Source organism: Aegilops tauschii, chromosome 5 (assembly GCF_002575655.3).
Source record: "Aegilops tauschii subsp. strangulata cultivar AL8/78 chromosome 5, Aet v6.0, whole genome shotgun sequence".
Taxonomy (NCBI): Eukaryota; Viridiplantae; Streptophyta; class Magnoliopsida; order Poales; family Poaceae; genus Aegilops; species Aegilops tauschii.
Window position 1 is genome coordinate 301,087,372 of NC_053039.3, and position 26,641 is coordinate 301,114,012.

The 26,641-nt window shown below is 45.1% G+C and overlaps 2 protein-coding genes across 3 annotated transcripts; both read right to left on the bottom strand.

Moving 5' to 3' along the window:
- Positions 1-10,082: 10,082 nt before the first annotated feature.
- Positions 10,083-10,493, bottom strand: LOC141022788 (uncharacterized). The gene has a single exon (XM_073499050.1). The coding sequence runs from the start codon at positions 10,491-10,493 to the stop codon at positions 10,083-10,085; it is 411 nt and encodes a 136-aa protein (XP_073355151.1).
- A 5,740-nt stretch (positions 10,494-16,233) lies between these two features.
- Positions 16,234-19,272, bottom strand: LOC109787289 (uncharacterized). Of its 2 annotated transcripts, none has more exons than XM_020345844.4 (5): positions 18,860-19,272; positions 18,045-18,696; positions 17,715-17,914; positions 17,347-17,604; positions 16,234-17,263 (listed from the first exon to the last, which is right to left on the bottom strand). In XM_020345844.4, the coding sequence occupies exons 1-5, from the start codon at positions 19,150-19,152 to the stop codon at positions 17,251-17,253; spliced, it is 1,416 nt and encodes a 471-aa protein (XP_020201433.1). In that variant the 5' UTR covers positions 19,153-19,272; the 3' UTR covers positions 16,234-17,250. The 2 variants fall into 2 exon arrangements, with proteins under 2 accessions (XP_020201433.1, XP_020201432.1); XM_020345843.4 differs by having other exon boundaries at positions 17,360-17,604; positions 18,860-19,267.
- Between the last annotated feature and the right edge of the window lie 7,369 nt (positions 19,273-26,641).

Genomic DNA, 26,641 nt, shown 5'->3' on the forward strand with positions numbered 1-26,641 from the left:
AATCTTATGAAATTTTTGATAAAAGTGGGCTTGGAGAGGTCATGACTTTATTTGATGACAATCCTACTATTTTGGAAGAGTGTCAACCTTGCATGCATGTGGATCATGTAGAGAATATTTTATGTGATAGTTATATTGTTGAATTTGATTATGAGCCTACATGTAATTATTATGAGAGAGAAAAATATGGTTGTAGAAATTTTCATGTTACTAAATTACCTCTCGTTATGTTGAGATTGCTATTGTTTCTTTCTTCTTTCTTGCATATGCTAGTTTTTTGCTTGTCTTGATAATTTGTTTGCTTATAAAATTCCTATGCATAGGAAGTATGTTAGACTTAAACTTGTTTTTCACATGCTACATGATGCTCTCTTCATGTTTCAATTACTATTTTTCATGTGAGCATCATTAAAATTATCAACGCCTAGCTAAAAGGCTTTAAAAAATTGCTTGTTGGGAGACAGCCCAATATTTTTCTTTTCTGTTTTTTTAGAATCACATTATTACCTCTGTAGTAATTGTGTTTTGGTGTTTTAATTAGTGTTTTTGCCAAGTATTGGGATGGCTTACAGTGATAGTTGATTTGATCTTGCTGAAAAACAGAAACTTTTGCGCCTAGTAAAACAATTTTGAAAAATCACAGAAGCGTACTTTGATCTGAATTTTTTACACAAGATTGATATACAAATTTCCCAGGTTGTCCTAATTTTTCAGAATTTGTGGAGTTACACAAGTATTCGAAGTTTACAGATTACTACAGACTGTTCTGTTTTTGATAGATTTTGTTTTCTATGTGTTGTTTGCTTATTTTGATGAATCTATGGGTAGTATCGGGGGGTATGAACCATGGAGAGGTTGGAATACAGTAGATATTACACCAATATCAATAAAGAATGTGTTCACAATAGTACCAAAAGTGGTGATTTTATTTTCTTATACTAACGGATCTCATGAGTTTTCTGTTGAGTTTTGTGTTGTGAAGTTTTCAAGTTTTGGGTAAAGATTTGATGGACTATGGAACAAGGAGTGGAAAGAGCCTAAGCTTGGGGATGCCCAAGGCACCCCAAGGTAATATTCAAGGGCAACCAAGAGCCTGATGCCCCGGAAGGGATCCCCTCTTTCGTCTTCAATCCATCAGTAAATTTACTCGAGGCTATATTTTTATTCACCACATGATATGTGTTTTGCTTGGAGCGTCTTGTATGATATGAGTCTTTGCTTTTTAATTTGCCATAATCATCCTTTTTGTACACACCTTTTGAGAGGGACACACATTAATCATGAATTTATTAGAATACTCTATGTGCTTCACTTATATCTTTTGAGCTAGGCAATATGCTCTAGTGCTTCACTTATATCTTTTTAGAGCACGGCGGTGGTTTTATTTTATAGAAATTGTTGAACTCTCTTGCTTCACTTATATTATTTTGAGAGTCTCTAAACAGCATGGTAATTTGCTTAGGTTATGAATTTAGTCCTAATATGATGGGCATCCAAGAGGGATATAATAAAAACTTTCATAAAAAGTGCATTGAATACTATGAGAAGTTTGATTCCTTATGATTGTTTTGAGATATAAAGATGGTGATATTAGAGTCATGCTAGTGAGTAATTGTGGATAGGTAGAAATACTTGTGTTGAAGTTTGTGATTCCCCTAGCATGCACGTATGCTGAACCGTTATGTGATGAAGTCGAAGCATGATTTATTTATTGATTGTCTTCCTTATGAGTGGCGGTCGGGGACGAGCGATGGTCTTTTCCTACCAATCTATCCCCCTAGGAGCATGCGTGTAGTACTTTGTTTCGATAGCTAATAGACTTTTGTAATAAGTATGTGAGTTCTTTATGACTAATGTTGAGTCCATGGATTATAAGCACTCTCACCCCTCCACCATTGCTAGCCTCTCTAGTACCGCGCAATTTTCGCTGATGCATTACACCCACCACATACCTTCCTCAAAACAGCCACCATACCTACCTATTATGGCATTTCCATAGCCATTCTGAGATATATTGCCATGCAACTTCCACCGTTCCGTTTATTATGACACGCTTCATCATTGTCATATTGCTTTGCATGATCATGTAGTTGACATTGTACTTGTGGCAAAGCCATCATTCATATTTTTTATACATGTCACTCTTGAGTCATTGCACATCCCGGTACACCGCCGGAGACATTCATATAGAGTCACATATTTGTTCTAGTATCGAGTTGTAATTCTTGAGTTGTAAAGTAAATAAAAGTGTGATGATCATCATTATTAGAGCATTGTCCCATGTGAGGAAAGGATGATGGAGACTATGATTCCCCCACAAGTCGGGATGAGACTCCAGATGAAAAATAAAAAAAATAAAAAAAAGAGAAAGAAAAAAAAGAGGCCCAAGAGCCCAACAATAAAAAAATGAGAGAAAAGAGAGAAGGGGCCATGCTACTATCCTTTTTTCCACACTTGTGATTCAAAGTAGCACCATGATCTTCATGATAGAGAGTCTCCTATGTTTTTACTTTCATATACTATTGGGAATTTTTCATTATAGAACTTGGCTTGTATATTCCAATGATGGGCTCCCTCAAATTGCCCTAGGTCTTCGTGAGCAAGCGAGTTGGATGCACACCCACTTAGTTTCTTTTGAGCTTTCATACACTTATAGCTCTAGTGCATCCGTTGCATGGCAATCCCTACTCACTCACATTGATATCTATTGATGGGCATCTCCATAACCCGTTGATACGCCTAGTTGATGTGAGACTATCTCCTTATTTTTGTCTTCTCCACAACCACCATATTCTATTCCACCTATAATGCTATATCCATGGCTCACGCTGATGTATTGTGTGAAAGTTGAAAAATTTGAGAACATCAAAAGTATGAAACAATTGCTTGGCTTGTCATCGGGGTTGTGCATGATTTAATACTTTGTGTGATGAAGATGGAGCATAGCCAGACTATATGATTTCATAGGGATAACTTTCTTTGGTCATGTTATTTTGAGAAGACATGATTGCTTTATTAGTATGCTTGAAGTATTATTGTTTTTATGTCAATATTAAACTTTTGCGTTGAATCTTATGGATCTGAATATTCATGCCACAATAAAGAAAATTACATGGATAAATATTTTAGGTAGCATTCCACATCAAAAATTCTGTTTTTATCATTAACCTACTCGAGGACGAGCAGGAATTAAGCTTGGGGATGCTTGATACATCTCCAACGTATCTATAATTTTTGATTGTTCCATGCTATTATATTATCTATTTTGGATATTTTATATGCATTAATATGCTATTTTATATTATTTTTGGGACTAACTTATTAACCCAGAACCCAGTGCCAGTTTCTGTTTTTCCTTGTTTTTTGAGTTTTACAGAAAAGGAATATCAAACGGAGTCCAAACGGAATAAAACTTACGATGATTTTTCTTGGACCGGAAGACACACGTAGGACTTGGAGACCAAGGCAGAAGAGTCCCGAGGCGGCGTCAAGGGTGCAGGGCACGCCCCAGGGGGGCGCCCCCCTGCCTTGTGGGTCCCTCAGAGCTCCTCTAACCCTATTCTTCGGCCTATAAATTCCCAAACCATCCGAAGCATCCACGAAAATACTTTTCCGTCGCCGCAACCTTATGTTCCCGTGAGATGCCATCTTGGGGCCTTTTCCGGCGATCTGCCGGAGGGGGATTCAATCACGGAGGGCATCTACATCAACCATATTGCCCTTCCGATGAAGCGTGAGTAGTTTACCTCAGACCTACGGGTCCATAGCTAGTAGCTAGATGGCTTCTTCTCTCTCTATGATCTTCAATACCATGTTCTCCTCGATGTTCTTGGAGTTCTATGCGATGTAATATTCTTTTGCGGTGTGTTTGTCGAGATCCGATGAATTGTGGATTTATGATTAGATTATCTATGAATATTATTTGAATCTTCTCTGAATTCTTATATGCATGATTTGATATCTTTGTATTTCTCTTTGAATTATCGGTTTGGATTGGCCAACTAGATTGGTGTTTCTTGCAATGGGAGAGGTGCTTAGCTTTTGGTTCAATCTGGCGGTGTCCTCACCCAGTGACATAGTAGGGGTAGCGAGGCACGTATTGTATTGTTGCCATCAAGGATAAAAAGATGGGGTTTTCATCATATTGCTTGAGTTTATCGCTCTATGTCATGGCATCTTACTTAAGGCGTTACTCCGTTCTTTATGAACTTAATACTCTAGATGCATGCTGGATAGTGGTTGATGTGCGGAGTAATAGTAGTAGATGCAGAATCGTTTCGGTCTACTTGACATGGACGTGATGCCTATATGCATAATCATTGCCTTGGATATCGTCATAACTTTGCGCTTTTCTATCAATTGCTCGACAGTAATTTGTTCACCCATCGTATTATTTGCCTTCAAGAGAGAAGCCTCTAGTGAAACCTATGGCCCCCGGGTCTATTTACCATCATATATTTTCATATCTATAAACCAAAAAATACCTTGCTGCAATTTATTTGTTTTATTTTGTTTTACCTTTTAGTAATCTTTTGTATCTCTCTCTATCAGATCTCACCCTTGCAATTGACCGTGAAGGGATTGACAACCCCTTTATCGCGTTGGGTGCAAGTGTTTGATTGTTTGTGCAGGTGCATGATTGGAGACTTGTTTGTACCTCCTACTGGATTGATACCTTGGTTCTCTAACTCAGAGAAATACTTATCTCTACTTTGCTGCATCACCCTTTCCTCTTCAAGGGAAAAACCAACGCAAGCGCAAGAAGTAGCACACTCTGGTGAAGAACGTGCTCTGTTCGACCTACGAGGTCCAGTAGTAACTGATCCAAAGTTTCATGATCATCATCATTAGCTTCCTCTCTGGTTGGTGTAGGCATCACCGGAACAGATTTCTCTGATGTGCTACTTTCCAATTCGAGAGAAGGTACAATTACCTCATCAAGTTCTACTTTCCTCCCACTCACTTCTTTCGAGAGAAACTCCTTCTCTCGAAAGGTTCCATTCTTGGCAACAAAGATCTTGCCTTTGGATCTGTGGTAGAAGGTATACCCAATTGTTTCCTCAGGGTATCCTATGAAGACGCACTTCTCCGATTAGGGTTCGACCTTATCAGGCTGAAGCCTTTTGACATAAGTGTCACAACCCTAAACTTTAAGAAACGACAGCTTAGGTTTCTTGCCAAACCACAGTTCATACGGTGTCATCTCAACGGATTTAGACGGTGCCCTATTTAATGTGAATGTGGCTGTCTCTAATGCATAACCCTAAAATGATAGTGGTAAATCGGTAAGAGACATCATAGAACACACCATATCCAATAAAGTATGGTTACGACGTTCAGACACACCATTACGCAGTGGTATTCCAAGTGGCGTGAGTTGTGAAACAATTTCACATTGTTTTAAATGAAGGCCAAACTCGTAACTCAAATATTCGCCTCTGCGATCAGATCGTAGAAATTTTATTTTCTTGTTATGATGATTTTCCACTTCACTCTGAAATTCTTTGAACTTTTCAAATGTGTCAGACTTGTGTTTCATTAAGTAGATATACCCATACTTACTCAAATCATCTGTGAAGGTCAGAAAATAACGATACCCGCCGCGTGCCTCAACACTCATTGGACCGCATACGTCAGTATGTATTATTTCCAATAAGTCATTAGCTCGCTCCATTGTTTCGAAGAATGGAATTTTAGTCATCTTGCCCATGAGGCATGGTTCACAAGTATCAATTGATTCATAATCAAGTGATTCCAAAAGTCCATTCGCATGGAGTTTCTTCATGCGCTTTACACCAATATGACCTAAACGGCAGTGCCACAAGTATGTTGCACTATCATTATCAACTTTGCATCTTTTGGCATCAATATTATGAATATGTGTATCACTACGATCGCGATTCAATAAACCATTCACATTGGGTGTATGACCATAGAAGGTTTTATTCATGTAAGTAGAACAACAATTATTCTTTGACTTAAATGAATAACCGTTGCAATAGACATGATCTAATCATATTCATGCTCAACGCAAGCACCAAATAACATTTATTTAGGTTGAACACTAATCCCGAAGGTAGAGGGAGTGTGCGATGGTGATCGTATCAACCTTGGAATCACTTCCAACACACATCATCACCTTGCCCTTAACTAGTCTTTGTTTATTCTGCAACTCCTGTTTCGAGTTACTAATCTTAGCAACTGAACCGATATCAAATACCCAGCGGTTGGTACGAACACTAGTAAAGTACACATCAATAACATGTATATCAAATATACCTTTGCTCACTTTGCCATCCTTCTTATCCGCCAAGTATCTGGGGCAGTTCTGCTTCCAGTGACCATTCCCTTTGCAGTAGAAGCGCTCAGTTTCAGGCTTAGGTCCAGCTTTGGGCTTCTTCACGGGAGTGGCAACTTGCTTGCCATTCTTCTTCACGTTCTCTTTCCTTCCCTTGCCCTTTTTCTTGAAACTAGTGGTCTTGTTTAACCATCAACACTTGATGCTCTTTCTTGATTTCTACCTTCGCCAATTTCAGCATCGCGAAGAGCTCGGGAATCGTTTTCCTTATCCCTTGCTTATTATAGTTCATCACGAAGTTCTAGTAGCTTGGTGATAGTACTCTGTCAATCACTATCTTATCTGGAAGATTAACTCCCACTTGATTCAAGCGATTGTAGTACCCAGACATTCTGAGCACATGCTCACTGGTTGAGCTATTCTTCTCCATCTTGTTGGCAAAGTACTTGTTAGAGGTCTCATACCCAACACGGGCATAAGTCTGAAATGCCAATTTCAGCTCTTAGAACATCTCATATGTTCCATGGCGTTCAAAACGTCATTGGAGCCCCGATTCTAAGTTGTAAAGCATGGTGCACTAAACTATTAAGTAGTCATCATATCGAGCTTGCCAAACATTCATGAGGTCTGCATCTGCTCCTGCAATAGGTCTGTCACCTAGCGGTGCATCAAGGACGTAATTATAATGTTTAGCAATGAGGATAATCCTCAGATCATGGACCTAGTCCGTATCATTGCTACTATCATCTTTCAACTTAGTTTTCTTTAGGAACATATCAAAAAAATAGGGGAGCTATATTGCGAGCTATTGATCTACAACATCGATATGCAAAAACTATTAAGACTAAGTTCATGATAAATTTAAGCTCAATTAATTAAATCACTAATGAACTCCCACTTAAATTAACATCCCTCAAGTTATTTAAGTGATACGTGATCCAAATCAACTAACCCGTGTCCGATCATCACGTGAGATGGAGTAGTCATCAATGGTGAACATCTCTATGTTGATCATATCTACTAGATGACTCACGTTCGACCTTTCGGTCCCTAGTGTTCCGAGACCATGTCTGTACATGCTAGGCTCGTCAAGTTTGACCCAAGTATTCTGCATGTGCAAAACTGTCTTACACCCGTTGTATGTGAACGTAGAGTCTATCACACCCGATCATCACGTGGTGCTTCGAAACGATGAACTTTGGCAACGGTGCATACTCGGGGAGAACAATTTTATCTTGAAATTTAGTGAAGGGATCATCTTATAATGCTACCGCCGTTCTAAGCAAAATAAGATGCATAAAAGATAAACATCACATGCAAACAAAATATGTGACATGATATGGCCATCATCATCTTGTGCTTTTGATCTCCATCTCCAAAGCATCGTCATGATCTCCAGCGTCACCGGCTCGACACCTTGATCTCCATCATTGCATCATGGTCGTCTCGCCAACTATTGCTTCTACAACTATTGCTAACGCATAGCGATAAAGTAAAGCAATTATGTGGCGATTGCATTTCATACAATAGAGACAAGCATAAGGCTCCTGCTGGTTGGCGATAAATTACAAAACATGATCGTCTCATACAATAACGTATATCACATCATGTCTTGACCATATCACATCACAACATACCCTGCAAAAACAAGTTAGACGTCCTCTACTTTGTTGTTGCAAGTTTTACGTGGCTTCTGCGGGCTTCTAACAAGAACCGTTCTTACCTACGCAAAAACACAACGGTGATTCATTAAGTTTGTTGTTTTAATCTCCTTCAAGGACCGGCCGTAGTCAAATTTCGATTCAACTAAAGTAGGAGAAACATACACCCGCCAGCCACCTTTATGCAATACTAGTTGCATGTCAGTCGGTGGAACCGGTCTCATGTGTGTGGACATGTAAGGTTGGTCCGGGCCGCTTCATCCCACAATACTGCCGAATCAAAATAAGACATTGGTGGTAAGCAGTATGACTATCACCGCCCACAACTCTTTGTGTTCTACTCGTGCATATCATCTATGCATAAACCTCGCTCGGATGCCACTGTTGGGAATCGTTGCATGGAAAACAAAAAATTACTACGCACACGCAAGATCTATCCATGGAGATGCATAGCAACGAGAGGGGGAGAGTGTGTGTATGTACCCTCGTAGACCGTAAGCGGAAGCGTTTAGTAACGCGGTTGATGTAGTCGAACTTCTTCGTGCTCCAACCGATCAAGTACCGAACATATGGCACCTCTGAGTTCTGCACACGTTCAGGTAGGTGACGTCCTCCACCTTCTTGATCCAGCAAGATGGCGAGGTAGTGGATGAGTTCCGGAAGCACGATGGCGTGGTGACGGTGATGGTGTAGTGATCTCCGCAGGGCTTCGCATAAGCACTACGAAAAATATGACCAGGGGTGTAAACGGTGGAGGGGGCCGCCGCACACGGCTAAGATATTTTCTGTTATGTGCTAGGCGCCCCCTCCCACATATATATAGGTGGGAGGGGGGAGGAGCAGCTAGTAGGGGGAATCCTACTTGGGGTCTCTCCCAAGCCGTGCCCCTCTTTTCTTATTTGGAGCGCGGGAGGAAGGAGGAGGTGCCCCCCCCCCTTTCCTTTCTCTCCTGAGGAGGGAAAGGCATGAGGGGCCACCCCTCCCCTTTCCTTCCCCTTAGGGCCGGCCAGCCATGGGAGGGGTGCGCCAACCCCCTTGTGGGCTGGTCTGTCCCCTCCTTTGGCCCATAAGGCCCATATCTTCCCGGGGGGGTGCCCGGAACCCCTTCCGGTGACCCGATTCCTTCCCGGTACGTCCCGAAACACTTCATGTCTCCAAATACCATCGTCCTACATATCAATCTTTAACTCTCAAACATTTCGAGACTCCTCGTCATGTCCGTGATCTCATCCGGGACTCCGAACAACATTCGATCACCAAATCATAGAACTCATATAACACTATATCGTCAACGAACGTTAAGCATGCGGACCCTACGGGTTCGAGAACTATGTAGACATGACCGAGACACCTCTCTGGTCAATAACCAATAGCGGAACCTGGATGCCCATATTGGCTCCTACATATTCTACGAAGATCTTTATCGGTCGAACCGTAATGACAACATACATAATTCCCTTTGTCCATCGGTATGTTACTTGCCCGAGATTCAATCATCGGTATCTTCCATACCTAGTTCAATCTCATTACCGGCAAGTCTCTTTACTCATTCCATAATACATCATCTCGTAACTAACTCATTAGTCATTTTCTTGCAAGGCTTCTTATGATGTGTACTACCGAGAGGGCCCAGAGATACCTCTCCGATACTCAGAGTGACAAATCCTAATCTCGATCTATGTCAACTCAACAAACACCTTCGGAGATACCTGTAGAGCATCTTTATGATCACCCAGTTACGTTGTGACGTTTGATAGCACACAAGGTATTCTTCTGGTATCCGGGAGTTGCATAATCTCATAGTCGAAGGATTATGTATTCGACATGAAGAAAGCAATAGCAATAAACTGAACTATCAATATGCTAAGCTAACGGATGGGTCTTGTCCATCACATCATTCTCCTAATGATGTGATCCCGTTATCAAATGACAACACATGTCCATGGTTAGGAAACCTTAACCATCTTTGGTCAACGAGCTAGTCTAGAGGCTTACTAGGGACACGGTATATGTTTCTGTATTCACACATGTATTAAAGTTTCCGGTCAATACAATTCTAGCATGAATAATAAACCTTTATCATGAATAAGGAAATATAAAATAACAACTTTATTAGGGCATATTCAGCCTCTCCACACCTCAATTGGGATACAATCAGGGCCCATTGCCTTGCCTCCTTTAATCCTTTTTAAAACCTCATTGTCATCCGACTCATGAATTTGCCATACAAAACGCATGCTAGTATCATCAAAGGAGTCATCCAGATCAGTGGTAGAGTTCTCATTCTCCCTATTGAACAGCTTGTCGAAGTACTCTCGCCATCTATGCTTAATCTCCTCGTCCTTCACCAGGAGTTGGTCTGCTCCATCCTTGATGCATTTGACTTGGTCAACATCCCTCATCTTCCTCTCTCGGATCTTGTCCATCTTATAGATGTCTCTTTCGCCTTCCTTCGTGCCTAACCGCTGGTAGAGGTCCTCATACGCCCGACCCCTTGCTTCACTCATAGCTCGCCTTGCGGCCTTCTTTGCCATCTTGTACTCCTTTATGTTGTCTGTACTTCTATTCAAGTATAGGCGTCTGAAATAATATGTCTTCTTCTTAATAGCCTTCTGGACAGCATCATTCCATCACCAGGTATCTTTAGCTTCGCTTCTACTTCCTCTGGACGCTCCAAACTCCGATAAGGTCACCTTACGATGCAAGTCGCCATCTTCGTCCATATATTGTCTGCATCTCCTCCTTCCTCCCAAGGGCACTCCTTAATGACCCTCTCCTTAATCACATCTAGTGACGTTTAGTAGTGAATTTGCATGTCTTCTCTTCTCGAGAGGATGAAATCAATCTGACTAGAGTTTTGACCACTACTAAACGTCACTAGATGTGATTCTCTCTTTTTAAAGAGGGTGTTAGCTATGATCATGTCGTAGGCTAGAGCAAAGCTTAAGACATCTTCTCCTTCTTGATTCCTGGTGCCATAGCCAAAGCCCCATGCACCCCTTCAAAATCTGTGTTAGATGTGCCCACGTGGCCATTGAGGTCTCATCCTATTAAGGGCTTCTCGCCAATTAGTAATTCATGTTCTTGAGATTAAAAAAACATCAGGTATCATGACCAAGGAAAGAACCCTACCTAATTAGTACTCGTTATAAAGAAAAAGCATCAGGTATCATGAACAAGGAATGGACACTACCTTTATTTAGTTTGCTCACCTTGCATTTGGTCTTCTCTGCGCCGATCCGACTCAATAGCCGGAGACATTCGCGGGGTGGAGAAGATAAAATATAGGCTATTATTGTCCTCCTGGTTTGCTGTTTAGGACAAAAATGAAACAGAGTGGTTTAGTTGGTTGCTACTCCCTCCGTTTGGAATTACTTGTCGCAAAAATGGATGTATCTAGACGTATTTTAGTTCTAGATACATCCATTTCTGAGATAAGTAATTCCGAACGGAGGGAGTACTTGGGACATTAGGTCCTCCCGTGAGGCAGATTCTGTTGTTGCAACAGATCTTTCTTCAATATTTTAGCTTTAGTCCATTTTGAGCTTTCAAGGTCCTCCTTTCTTAATTTCAGTAATCCTGGCTGGGGCTGGTACGTGGGGTCTCTCTTTGTAATTTTGTCTCTCTTAATTTCCTCCTCCTTATGAGCTCCCGCACCACTCCAGATGGCTCAGTACTTCCTATCACTTCTTTCTTATTCCTCAAAGGTAACGATTTCCCTTTCTACCACCTGACTAAAATAGATAGTGAGCCAATAAACTTCAATGAAGGCTATTCTATGGTTGCGGCGCCGGTGCTTGATGATTGTCGTACTATTTTACTAGATTTTGAAAAGGTGACTGTTGAGCATTGTATTAGAGAGTCAAATTTTGTAGCTCATGACTTAGCTAGATGGGGACGTGATAAAAATCCATCTTCTTGGGTTGATGCCCCGCCGGAGTTCATTGTTAAACTGTTAGCGGATAATGTAAAAGTCATATGATTAATAAAGTTTGCCTTCCTGTCAAAAATAAAAATAGATAGTGAGCCAATAATCAAAATCCTTTGAAATTTGTATTTCTGAGCCATTTTAATTGGGCATTGAGAAATCAAGGTGTGGATTCGAGTTTAGTTTCGAAATAGTTGGGTTTGTTTGTGAACATTGAACAGTGTAATCCCATGGTCAAATGGAAACCCCTGGGAACCCTAGGAGGTTCCAATAGCAGCCAAAAGGTTTAGGGAACCTTCTGAAGAACCACTTCACATGGCTGATGGGGCAGAGCATGTCTTCACTGTCTTTATGCACTTTATTCCTTTCTAAAAACATCAAAATGATGGTATGACTCGACCAAGTTTACTTCTACACTTGACTCAACCAAAGTTTTATTCCAAATTGAAGTACTAGTTGTAAACCTTATCAGGCTTGTCCAAATATAAGGACATGAATTAAACACAAGAAACTTTTGGATTCTTAGGCAAGGTGAGATGAAATTCTTCTAACCAATGCGTGACTGTCACCAAAAGTTTGTCGGATTCAAAAGATGAGGCGGCAAAATGTGCCAAGAGAAACCAAATGTACAACTTGGAAACAAACCATCTAATCTAAATGAAAAGGAAGAACTGACAGATACGCTATGTGTTCCTCTGGAAAAGAAAATATGTTGTGAAGTATAAACCCTGATTTATAGTGATTGATTCAACTATATTAGATCCTGAACTTTCTAAACTGTTTATCATGACCTGCTATCTTTCCACACTGGCACGCACACACAAAAATAAACTGAGCTACAGTTTATGCATAACAATAACCGACCAAATGACTATATGTTACATGGAACGATTGCCAGAGCTCCTGCAATTGCTTGTCCTCATGCCAGCCAGACTCGTCTCCCCAATTCAGGGTCGGTAACCAAGCCGTCTGGTCGAGGGCTGTGTTAGTTCGCGTGGCTGGATGCTAGGATGAACGACTCAGATGGCAGCTGATGCGCCTCATCGATCCATTCGCTGCATCCACGCACCATAAATAGCACAATGTTTTGTTGTATCTAAGTTCAACAGGAACAAAGAATCTCACACTACACAGTTGACTCCTTAATCACATTTTCATTATGGAAAGTATGTATAGCATAAGTTTTAAAATGAAAAAAACCGTATGAACTCAGCATGTCGACAACAGAGTGAACCCAGAAAACTCATCTCACTTATAGTGTGATATAAAACATCACATACCATTTGTATGTATGGCAAGTTGGAACATACGGGCATGCAATGTTTTACATGTAAGAGCAACTCCAACGGGGCGACCCATTTCGTCCGCCCGCGTCCGTTTGGGTCGGCGCGGACAAAAGTGGCGGCCCAACGCGCCGACCCAAACTCAAATTGTGTCCGCCTGGCATCCGCGCCGACCCATTTCCGGTCCAAAATTGCGTCTGGAATGCGTCGGCGCGGACGCGAAGCGGACGCGCCGCGCGTCTCCTTGCCGTCCGCCGCGTCCCCACCTGGCGGCCACCCAACCGCCACCGGTCGTCTTATTTATGACGACCACCGACAGCGGGCCCACACGTCAGCCAGTGAAAGCATCCTTTTTTAACCACGCGTGCGGCGGGGTCGACCTCATCCACTTCTCCCGTCCACATCTGGCCCCCCACCACTCCCTTTGCTTCCTTGCCGGCGACCGCAAACCCTAGCGCGCCCATGGGCCTCTTCGGCAGCAGCAAGGGCAAGGGCAAGGGCAAGGGCACCCCCAGCGCCTCGTCCTCCCGTGCTCCCCTTCCCCCTCCTCCTCCGGCGGCGACGCGTTTCCGCCCTGGTTGCCGGCGCCTGTACATCCCGGTGCACCAAGCGCGATGGCACTGGGAGTACAGGCAGCCACTGCCGTACCCCGATGTCACGCTGCCGCACTGTTGGCATCTGGATCCGCAGCAGATCCCGGTGTCGGCGGTTCCGCGTACCCAGCGGGCGCACGACGACGAGGTGCGCAGGCACCGCGCGCAGCTCACGCCGGAGCAGCGTCGGCTGCCAGAGTACGCCGCCGACTCCCCCAACTGGGAGGCGTGGTTCGCCCTCGAACACGAGGAGCAACGGCGCTCGGGTGTCGACGCCGTCCCACCGCCGTTCCCACCGCCGCCCCCGCAGGTAGAGCTGGAGGACATGGAGGCGGAGGCGGAGTACCAAGCCGCCCTCGAGGAGGCCCTGCAGCACGCGCTGGAGGCTAGCCGCCTCGAGGAGGACGCGCACTGGGATGGGCTGGAGCAAGCCCTTGCCCTGTCGGCAGCGGGGGACCCCCTCCACACCCCGCTCTTCGTGCCGCCACCGCCATCGTCGCCGCCCGTCCAGCCCAAGCCGAAGCCGGAGCCGGAGCCGACGCGTAAGCGCTCCCCGCCTCCACCCACTTAGCCGGAGGAGGCCTACTCGTGGACGGGCCAGTACCACGAGTGGATGAGCGCGCCTCCCGTCCACTTCGCCGCGACGCCGGAGGAGGAGGCGGCCCACCTCGAGCGATGGAAGGAGCACCGGCTCCGCCAGGAGCAGGCCGACGGCGAGGAGCAGATGCGCTACGAGGCCATGCTCCAACGCAACGCGGAGGCGCTCCGGCTCGAGGAGGAGGAGCGCGCGGCTTGCCGCAATACCGCCGCCCCAGCAGACGCCGGAGGAGGCTGTCCTGGCGGCGTACCAGGCGGCGCTCGGGTGGGCTGGCCCTGCTCCGGTCTTGATCGACCTCACCAACGACGGCGGCGTCGACAGCAAGGGCAAGAGCAAGGCCGACGACGTCTAGGGCAGCGTGCGAGACAGCAGCAGGCGGGCGCAGACTTTTATTTATGTTCTATTTAATGTTTATTATATTTAGGTGGACTTTGGCCGGCGTTTGACCAGCCACTTTTACGTTTAATTACGTTTATTATGTTTATTTCATGCAACTTGTTTTTTTTTCACGCCGGCATATTTGGGTCGGTCTCCTGTTGGGCGGTCAAGCCGATCCATTTTAAAATGCGGACGCGCACGTCCGCCTGGCCGACCCAAATGGACAAAAAGCGGACAAAGCGCGCGTCCATTTGGGTCGCCCCGTTGGAGTTGCTCTAAACTGACAAATAAGTAAATTTTTGGCAGATAAAAAACAAGGTTGAGACGGCAGCCCAGGATATAGAATAATGCAGTATCTATACTAGCATGTCTTGTGAAACAGGGCAGGGGCCACATGTGCTTACGAACTTGATTCCAACAGTGTCAGTGTTTCAGAAAAAATTCAGGTCATGAATGCATAGTGACAAAGCTAGCAAAAACAGACTCCCCATCAATCAATCCGTCCACAGTTTAGGACTGGATTGCAACTGCATTATATTCGAATTAGGCACAGACCAGAGCAGCCAGAAGCCCAGAAGGAACTTGTTCCTAGCCATGATATGTTGGCTGTTCGCCATAGTTTCATGGCACCATACTAGTAATACTACTAACAAATAAGCCGTGCAATACCAAGACCCTTGTTCTTATATTATGGGATGGAGGGAGTACTTTATGAGCTAAAAATGGAAACAGATAAGCCATCTGGCTTTATATGCCCTAGGCTACAATATAGATTAAGGCAATTAATGTATCGGATCAGGGTAACAAGAAAGCGTCGTACTTCTTAGAACGTAACAGACTTGCAAAAACATGGCTGTGTTCATCCACAAAATTTATGATCCCTGTAGCCTGTTAAGAGCCCAAGAGGGAATAATATGCTACTATGATCAACCTCCAGCCCAGATGCAGGAGGATAAGAATCAATGAATCATGAAAGTTCCATGCTGTTTTTGTACAGGAGGTAGCTATGCATCATCTCTCAAGCTATCACAATTCACAGGTCCTATGGTTCGCGAAACTTTTGCCATAAACATAGGAAAAATTGCAACTATTGTTTCCGGGTGGTTCAAGTGGCAGGTCCTTCACAAACTAACATCAGGTCATCTATGCACTTGAAGAAATAAAATAAATATGAAGAGGCCAAGCAAAATGTCCTATCTGAAGGTACAGAATGTTGAGAAGTAAGAGAAATGATACTACCACGTGGCATCTGTAATGAGAAAAACGAAACCAAAATAATCTGCAGACTAGAAATGCCTACCAGATAAGATTAAGATTCTGGTATTCCACTTGCCAGTAAAATGGCCTCACCCCACAACTGCAGCACATTAATGGCTCCCACAATGCTTCAACAGTTTTCAGGAGGTACTGGCATAGTGACAGATGATAAGCAGGTAAGACTGGAGGAGATACAATGCATGTCAACTCGTGCAAAATTTGCAAATAACACATTGCTTAAATTCAACTATTACTCCCTGAATAATTATATCCACGTAACCATCCAAATGATGGTCCCAGAAGGTGAAAATGATCCAAGGCCTATATCAATCTGATTACAACTACCTAAGTGAGTTTTCTCACCAAATGCAACTGGAGAAGAACTAGAAAAGAAACAAAACGCAGTTAGTCTAATTACAGTGAGAAAAAAGAACTCCCTGGCCAACAATGGTCAGTACAAACAGTAGTTAGCCTGAAAAGTTGGACAACCTTCTCCTCTTTCTGTTCCTCTTCAGAGTCAAATCTCTTTGCACACTGCCGTTGGAATGAGGAAGAATGCACATGGGGCTGGTGCGCCTAATAGCTGTTCTTCTCCCTCTCTTGTTTGCCCATTGAATTGGCAATTTGCCTGCAACTTGGGCAATACCATCAGACGCAGCAAGCTCAGCCACTTTTTGGATCCTCTCCTGCATTTGCATAACCCATGCTACTGACAGATCGAGTGAGAATGAATCATCCAGTGGTTTTTGCCACAGATCAAGTAGGACGCGCTGAAACGATTGAAATGATAGTGAGGGCTGGACATCCTTGCGTGGTGCATACATCATGTTAACCTTTATGACGTGCTTACATAGGTTACCCTGCATTGACCACGAACAACTGCACAGAGAGAATTCGGACCCAACATTCCATACAGTCCGCATTTGACTAGCATCCTTCTGGCTTGCCACCTTGGCTGAAAGAGGTTCTTTGTGATCAAATAGAACAGCCTCATCAGGTATGTGCAGAGCCCTTTGCCATGAAGTGGATGCAATGTACTCTGCTTTCACCTCGGGAAATGAACCACTCTCATCTGCATATAGGTTGAGCCAGTAGCCAGAATGCAGCTCTGTTGTCAGCTTGTGCACCAACCAATCCACACGTTGGAGAGCATCAAGCTGTGAATCATCATATGCTTTAAGCTTGAGCTTTAGATGGTAACCCTCAATAGCACCACAGGATTCCTGACTTGCCAGGGGCAAATTTCTGATGGAATCAATCCACATCTCTAGATGGGGCAATGGCACACAAGAAACATTATTAGCATCTAGACGAGGATTTGCAATTCAATGTACATTTTGAATCTACTACCTGAGATTCTTACCCAATTTGGGAACCCAAAATGACTTGAAATACTGGATGAAGGTGGTTTGGTCAACAAAGTCTTGAAACAATTGCTCCAGGACATCCATGGGATTTTTCTCACTCCAGATACTGTACATAAATTTTCCTAGTTGTGTAAATATTTCCCGTTGCACCTCAGTATTGCTGCATTTCTTGATTATATTTTTAAGCCATGTTCTCCTTATGTGCCATAAAGAAAATAAAATCGGGCAGGAAAATACATTCCTGAAAAACAATGACACATTTCGTCAATGGCAATAAACTACATCCCAGCATCTACACAGGATAATTTCACAGTTAGATCATATGTCAAAATCTATGCCATACGCCTATACCTGATTGGGTCCAGCTCTGAGGTTGGATCATCAATTATAAATCCACCAATCCTCCAGTTGGAATCAACAGAATGTATTCTACTAGTAAGTGCTTTCATCCATCTCGAAGTGTCATGCTTGGTAACAGATCGGGTTATAACCCATGCAACAGGTAGAGCCTGTTGTCTTGAATCGAATACAAGAATTGTGTGCAAGGGGTACTGCAGAAAAGAGTAGAATGTCAAACAAATGATGAACCTGCCCCTGCAGGCATAACTAGACATCACATACTACAAGATGTTGCTTATAAGTATAACTACACAACTATCAGCTTTTGTTGTAGTCGGATACCTTCAGCTTGCTTACACCAAATGAGGAATGAGATGCCAAAATATTCTGGTGACCAAAGCGGATCATCTGCTGCAGTTGCCATTCTGTCTGGATCCCTAGTACAAAGGCATCTGTCTCGGTTGAGTCCTGGTGGAAAAACACTGACTTCTTGTTCCTATCAACCCACATCCTGATGCTAGCTTGGTCATCTAGATCCAGCTCATGCGTAGACCTCTTGATGATCATCCCAAGCTTGTGGACATACTGCGAGGCAAGGCTATCGACCTTTGCATCCGAGCCACAGTAACGTTGGATCCCTTCTATATGTGTCTGCAGGATGTTCTCCTCAGGGACGCCGAGATAGATCAACGACATGGTCTGCTGCTGAATCTCGCTCCCAACATACGGCACTTTCCTGGCACCAGGACCAATAGCGTCCCGGTCCAGGGGTCCATGGCATACAAAACCAGACTTGTTGACATGGCGCCTCTCATGGTAGATAATGAGAGCCAGCGAAGGGCGAGCGTATAACCGCTTGATTGCGAAATGGCAGGTGCAACCTCGCATCGACTGCGGGCGAGCTGCACGATTTCTTGTGTTAAGCCTGTACCTTCTGCTAGGCAAGATCGTCCCTCCCTCCCCATAATTTTCAGGGCCAAACGAACACCAATACCTGAATCAATTTGGAACAGGACACACTAATCATTAAGATCTTTGTAACAGCCTTGCTGTGAAAAAAGAACTTGCAATGACCGAATAATTGGCATGGTGAGCAGAGGCCTTTCCGAAAAATATTGCGAGCAAAGCAGGGGAGGTGGCAGCAGGGGGACACGTACATTCTGTAGAGGAGGTAGTCGTCGCTCCTGACCTCCTTGAGGGTGCCCCTTTCGCGCTTGCGGCCGCGCTCGATGTGGAACCTGGTGGGGTACTCGGGGTTGTTGCACTCGCCGCTGATGAAGGCCTCCATCCGGTCGTAGGGGATGAGCGCGACGTCGTCGCAGTGGTGCTCGGAGCTCGCGTACTTGACCCACCTGAGGTCGGCGGCCGAGAACTCCTCCCCGGGAGGGTCCTGTACGGGGAGGTCGCTCACCGACTGCAGCACCTCCGTCATCTCCATCACCTCCCCCATTTTTCGCTTCTCGCCGTCGCCCGCCGCCAGTCGCCGGAGCTGGGATTCGGTGCCGCAAAAACCCTAGAGAGAAAACGAAGAGGGGAGAAGGAATGGGGACGAAATAGCGAAGAACGGAACGAAAATCCTATTCTCCGCCAGTTGCGGGGAATAGCAAACCGCCGCGTATCCACCTCGACCTAATTGGGCCAGCCCATGTGGTGCCGGTGTTTTAGTTTTTTTTTCTTTCACTTTTCTTTGGAGTTGAGGCACTTCCACCTTACCATGCGCGGAGAACACTTTTACGGGAGCACCTATGTGCCGCAGGGTAATTCCCTCTCGTTAGGGTTAGGTCTTCCTCTCGCCGCCACCGGCGACGTTGAGAAAATTTGTCCTTCACCGCCGCTCATCTAGTGCTCTCCCGCTCGGGCTGATAACGGGGCAGTCTAGCACTGCTTCCAGGCCTTGGTAGGGGGCCTGGGTTTGGTGGGGTTAGTGTTTTTGTTTGATCTGGCGGCGAGGGAAGTCGCGAGATCTGATCCGAGACTTTTCGGCGATGGCGAAGCAAGGTACTCCGGGCGCATCCGGGAGCAAGGGGAAAGGCAAGCTTGAGGATCTCACGGAGGAGCTCGCCCTGAAAGAAGATGACCTAGATGACGTCGTCTTCGAGAAGGACGACGCGCCACCAGAGGAGGACCTCCGGTGGATGATCCTGGTTCGTGTCCACATTGACAAAACCTTCAGCAACTACTGGTTCTTCTGCAACATGAAGTCAGCCTGGGATCTAGCAAGAAAGGTCAAGATCAAAACCCTAGAAGAGAACTTGTTCATCATGCAGTTTGATTGCCTAGGGGATTGGGAAAGAGTGACACTGGGGGGCCATGGCACTTTCGAGGCAACCCTGTGATCATTGTCCCTTACGATGGTTACTCCAAACCCACGTCCATCGAGCTCTTTAAGTTTGAAATATGGGCGAGAATTCTTGACCTCCCCATCGCCTATCATGGAAAGGTGAAAGCTTTGGCAGCAAAGATAGGCGAGTTTGTGGATTCAGAGCCATCGTCCTTTGACTTCGAAGGGAACTTTTATAGAGTGAGAATTTGCCTGGATGTTCGTAAACAGCTCAAGAAAGCGACATCCATCGTCCGGGGTGGCCAGAGAGAGATTTTTGCGGTGAAGTATGAGCGACTCCCGGATTGGTGCCAGGTTTGTGGTATGATGGGCCACGAATTTAAAGAACATGGCGATGGTGTACACCCTCCCTCGGCCCTGGTCTTCAAGAATTTGAGGCACCTGCTACTACGGCATGGGGCTCTAGACGCCGCAATAATGGGCAGAAAGCTAGGGGCCAAGAGGGAGGAGGAGGTTCTTCTGGACTGAGATCATAGGAGGATACAAAGGAGGGTGAGGACACTGACATGGAGGAGAACGGTGCTAGTCGCAAAAGAACTTCTGATGAGGTTGTGGGTCAGGCCGCACCTGCGGCTTCAAACTCAGGTCTGGAGCTTGTTCTGGTGGAGAAAAACAGTGGTGGAGCTACCGTTGTCCCCCCTAGCCCCCCACTGAAACAAGACCCAAAGCGTTCAAGACTAACGCAACAGTCAGAGAAGGCACTGATCTCAAGCGGGAGGAAGAACCTGGCAGGTCTGAAGAATCTTGATGCAAAAACAGCGGCCTCCCCGGTGGAGGACCACCGAGCACAATGAGTTGTCTAAGCTGGAACTGGCAGGGACTAGGCAACGCCCCGACAGTTCAAGAGCTGCAAGAAATCGTGTTAAAGTTTGCCCCTAGAGTACTTTGTATCGTTGAAACTCAGATTGGTCAAGATAGAGCTGAAAGTTTATCAAGTACTTTAGGTTTTGATTCCTCTTTTGCTGTTGGTTCCACCGGTCGGAGTGGTGGTTTAGCTTTGTATTGGAACAATGAAATAAAGATCGAAATTTTAGGCTACTCGCAATATCATATAGATGCGAAGATTTCAGACCTTGGAGGAGATCCTTGGAGGCTCTCATGCTTTTACAGAGAGGCACAAACACACCTCCAGCATAGAACTTGGGATACAATGAGAAACCTGGCAGCTCTACAAAATATGCCTTGGGTGTGTATAGGGGACTTCAACGAGGTTCTCCGATATGATGAGCACGAGGGCATTGGCCAAAGGAGCCAGACTTAGATTCAAGGTTTTCGTGATGCAGTTGATGTTTTTGGTCTGATCGATCTTGGCTATCAAGGATGCAAGTGGACGTTCGAAAAGAAAGTGGTAGGGGGGTCATACACGAGAGTGAGACTGGACAGGGCCTTGGGTACGCCCGAGTGGTGTGCTCGGTTCCCACTAGCTGCAGTAGAGCAACTCACAGCCGCAACTTCTGGCCACTCCCCCATCGTGCTGACGCTGGACCCACCAGCTAGAGGAAAGCACGTCAAAAAGCAATTCCGGTATGAGTGCCTGTGGGACGCGCACCCCGAGCTCATCCCCACGGTCCAGCATGCTGCGAACGGACCTAATCTAACGGCAGGCGAAGTTCGAGAAAATTTATAGTCCTTGTCTAATAATTTGGGCAAGTGGAGCAAGTCAACTTTTGGGAGTGTTAAGGCAGAAATAAGGAGGCTTAAAAAAGAATTGGAACGCTCAGGAATGATCCTACAAGGACTGCACCGAGCCATGCAGAGATTAAAACAAATGATCGATTGATCGAGCTATATCTGCGAGAGGAGATAATGTGGCGCCAAAGATCAAGGGTGGTATGGCTGTCAGAGAGAGATAGGAACACTCATTTTTTTTCCACCTTCGAGCATCAAACAGAAGGCGCAAAAATCTGATAAAAGCGTTGCAGAAACAAGATGGGCAACTAACGGATGATCTATCGGAGATGCAACAATTAGCTCTTGATTTTTATAAAACTTTATACACCTCGGAGGGGGTGAAGGGTGTAGAGAGGGTGTAGATGAGGTTCTTCAGCATGTCCCTTCAAAGGTGACATTAGCCATGAACGAGACCCTACTGGCGCCTTACAAGGAAGATGAAGTCAAGAAGGCGCTCTTTCAGATGTTCCCAACCAAGGCTGCAGGGCCTGACGGGTTCCCGGCGCATTTCTTCCAAAGGCACTGGGATATTTGTGGTGTTGCGGTCACACGTGTTGTCTTGAGTATAGTTCGAGGAGAAGAGAGCCCGACTTGTGTTAATGACATTGTTTTGGTATCAATTCCCAAGGTATCAAAACCAACTCTTCTATCTCAATTCTGACCAATAAGTTTATGCAATGTTTTCTGCAAGATAGCATCAAAGGTTCTAGCAAATCGTTTGAAGGTAATACTTCCGGAGGTTATTTCTGAGGAACAGTCAGCCTTTGTGCCTGGCAGGCTTATAACCAATAACATAATCTCAGCTTATGAGTGCTTGCATTACATGAAGAGGAATAAGTCAAAGAATAACAATTATTGTGCTCTCAAACTCGATATGATGAAGGCTTATGACAGAGTGGAGTGGAATTATTTGGAAGCTATCATGAGGAAACTGGGCTTTGCTGCACCATGGGTCTCCATTGTCATGAACATGGTCAGAATAGTTTCTTTCTCAGTCTTGTTTAATGGAAGTAAACTGGAGGAATTTAAACCATCGAGAGGTATTCGTCAAGGAGACCCCATCTCTCCATACCTTTTCTTGCTGGCAGCAGAGGGCCTTTCGTGCCTGTTAAAATATCAGAATGGATCATCCCAACTCAGCGGCATCAAGGTGGCTCCATCGGCTCCGTCGGTGAACCGCCTTTTATTCGTGGATGATCGCCTGATGTTCTTCAAGGCGAGCATGAATGGAGTAGAAGACGTGTCACACCTTATGGATATGTATCGCATGGCCTCGGGTCAAAGGATTAATAGGGACAGATCATCTATTTTCTTCAGTAAGGGATGCCCACAGATTGTGAGAGATGCAGTCAAGGGGTGTCTTCAGGTTCCTAATGAGTCTTTAAGTGACAAGTACCTTGGTATGCCCACGGATGTAGGACACTCAAAGAAGGGTACTTTTAAACGTTTGAGCGATCGCGTTTGGGACAAGGTGAAAGGGTGGATGGGTAAGTGTCTGTCTGCCCAAGGGAAGGAGGTTTTAATCAAGTCAGTAGCACAAGCTATCCCCGTATACTCGATGTCCTTTTTCAAGCTCCCTAGAGGCTTATGCGATTACATAAACTCCATCATCAGGAAATTTGGGTGGGGATGCAAGGAGGGGCAACGGAAACCGACGTGGGTCTCATGGGAGGTAATGACAAGGCCTAAGTACTTGGGAGGACTGGGTTTCAAAGACCTGGAACTTTTTAACCTAGCACTTTTAGCTAGACAGGCTTGGAGGGTGCTGCAGGATCCGTCATTGTTGAGTGCAAGGATACTCAAGGCATTTTACTTCCCCGATACATATTTTCTTACGGTAGAGCTGGGCTCACAACCATCGCAGATTTGGCGAGCAATTTTAGAGGGACGAGATATCCTCAAGCAAGGCACCATATGAAGGATTGGCAACGGACAGTCGACGAACATCTGGGATCATAACTGGATACCCAAGGAGGGATCACTGCGGCCAATAGTTTCTCTGGCCCAAGACCCGCCTCACCTAGTTTCGGACTTGCTACTTCCAGCAACGGGCTACTGGAACGAAAATCTTGTACGCTCGTTGTTCCTGCCAACCGATGCTGAAACTATCTTGAAGACTCCTGTTTGCACGAGTAACATCGAAGATTTTTGGGCATGGCATCCGGAGAAGAAGGGAAGGTTCACGGTAAGCTCAACCTACAAGTTCATGATCAAAACGAAAATCACTAGAGAAAACTGGCTTCAAGGCAGGAGCTGGTCTTCGAGCAATGACAGAGAGGAGAAGGACTGGACCAAGCGTTTGTTGGAGATATGCCCTAGAGGAAATCATGTATGATGATATTTCCTATGTGTTCATGAATAAAGATAGTCCTTGGACATTATCAATGATATGTATCAGCAAGTACGTGACTTGTTTGTGGGACTATGCATTGCATGATGACTGTCCTAAAAGGTCCCTAGTCGAAAGGGCTGTGTGGACGCACAGCCAACTAGACTAGCATATGACACGGTCGATGGCTTGGTCTCACTAGCCATGGGGCATTGGACGCTAACCGGATAATATGGACTTGGAAGGATCTAGTCGGATTCGACGTAGTCGGATCCGAGTCGAGATAAGGTCCAAGTCGGACAGACCCAACTATGAGACGCAGTGATATGTCATCTGTGAGTCTCTAGTACAACATACGTTCTATGTCCTAAGACCTGAGCTGGCACATGTACTCGGGATGGTGAAAGACTTGCTTTGGGCCGACTAAACGCTACTCCGTGACTGGGTAGTTACAAAGGTAGGTTTCAGGCTTGTCCAAACCCATGCTGCGAGACATGGTCGAGCAAGATGGGATTTGTTCCTCCTGCACGCGCGGATACTGTTAGAGGCGGTGCGCTTGCGCCGCTCCAGCGAACCTGTACGTGGGAACCGATGACCGGCTGTTTGAGGGAGACCGAACGAGGAGGAGATGATCCACGCGGACGCGCTGCCCCAACTCTTCTTTCACTGCACGGCACTGCATGTCTAGTGGTAACGATCTGTGATCCATCTCCCGTAGCATGTTCTTGGTTGTTCTGCGCGTAGGAAATTTTAATTTGCAGTCGACGCACCCTACCATAGATCCCAACAGTGATATCAGAGCCTCTACTATAGGATTTGGATTCGGATCGTATGCATATTAGATATGTGGAGGCGGCAGATAAGATCTGTCGTCGTTTATGAGATAGGCTATGTGCACAGTTGATGAGATCAACTGCACATGGGGATCGATGTGGCCATGTTTTCTATCAATCGGAATCAATGAGGTCGTGACACAACCTACCCCTACTGGTCGGTATCCGCCATCGGTGTTAACAGTGAAACATAAATCCGAATCGGACTTGCGATGATTGATGAGATCGGTCAAATCGGAAAATTCGGCGTGATCGTGTGCGTAGCGCCTTGTATTTCATACACGATCACTCAAACCAGTAGAATGCGATTCTATGCATAACTTTATTTTGCAGAGTTTGATGTCAACAGTATGGCTCATGTGTATGTGATGCATGTGTGTAAATATACATGGCCTCCGTGTCATGTTTGTCGGCCGGCAGGAGCCAAAGTGCTGTCATTATATTGTATAACGACCTACATGTCGACTTGTGACTCTATGTAAAATTCATTACTAGTTGTAGTAGTTGGATTATAGAGATCAGGTTGGTGGCTTGGCGTACCGGCGTGACAAACAAGATGGAGTTCCTAGATGGTCATCGGAGTCGGAGCCGACCTGGAAGAACATCCATGAAGGAGCCATACTATTTCACAATATATGTTTATTCGTGATTGTTATGCTTCTTTATTTATATGCATGTTAAAATGGTAGAAATATCCCTCATTATGTCAAGCGAAGTGCCATCCCCGATGTTGCACCTTCGCACATCAAGTACGTCTAGTGGTGGGCTCATAAAATTGGGGTGCTACTAGGTGTCCTTGAACTGAAGGGTTCGTGTCGGACACGGACATGCACTGCATCAGGTTGTCTTGACAAGGCTATCAAAATAGTTTTGGGCCTTGTGGCAAAGAAGGTTGGGAGCCGGGGTATGAGATACCTTCCCGACCAACAAGAGTCGTATAGAGATACGATTAATAAGGAGTTGCTTACCGGATAGGTATGTTGGCTAGAAGTGATGCTAAAGCTCACTAGTCGCATGCGATAGTCGTACCCTGAATCACTGAGAGTCTGCGGAGGGATGCTGACTTCAGTGGGAGTATTTCTGTTTAGGCTTGAATTACTCTACATAAACACATTGCTTAGTGATTGCATATTTTTCTATTGTAGATCAATGGCACCACCTTCTCAACCTAACTTTGCATTGAAATCAATTCTGGAAAAGGATAAACTGAATGGAACGAACTTTACCACTTGGTATAGAAATTTGAGAATTGTTCTCAAGCATGATAAAAAGGAACATGTTTTAGAGGATCCACTTCCAGAGGAACCTGCCGATAATGGTAATGCCACAACTAAGAATGCCTACAAGAAACTCGTTGATGAATCAATAGAGATCAGCTGTCTGATGCTGGCTTGTATGGAGCCTGATTTGCAACAACATTTCGAAAATGTTGAGGCTTACGATATGATCGAGAGTCTCAAGAGCATGTTTCAGACACAGCTAGGACCGAAAGGTTCAACGTCTGGCGATCCTTGATGGATTGCAAGCATGTGATCAAGATGATCGGATATGTGCAAGCTTTGGATCGGTTGGGCTTCCAGCTCCTGGATGAGCTGGCTATTGATGCAGTTCTGGGTTCTCTTCCGCCTAGCTATGGGACGTTCATCTCGAACTATCATATGCACGGCATGGATAAGAAGCTCACTGAATTGCATGGGATGCTCAAAGTGTCAGAGCAGGAAATTAAGAAAGGCACGCATCAAGTGTTGATGGTGCAGAAATCGGC

Bases quoted from the DNA above. Each gene is read 5' to 3' on its own strand.
- LOC141022788 (XM_073499050.1), bottom strand. From the start codon at position 10,493: ATGGCAAAGAAGGCCGCAAGGCGAGCTATGAGTGAAGCAAGGGGTCGG.
- LOC109787289 (XM_020345843.4), bottom strand. From the start codon at position 19,152: ATGGGGGAGGTGATGGAGATGACGGAGGTGCTGCAGTCGGTGAGCGAC. The intron at 18,697-18,859 runs GTACGTGTCCCC...AAATTGATTCAG, and splicing joins GACTACCTCCTCTACAGAAT to GTATTGGTGTTCGTTTGGCC. The intron at 17,264-17,359 runs GTAAGAATCTCA...TGCCCCATCTAG, and splicing joins ATTTTGGGTTCCCAAATTGG to AGATGTGGATTGATTCCATC.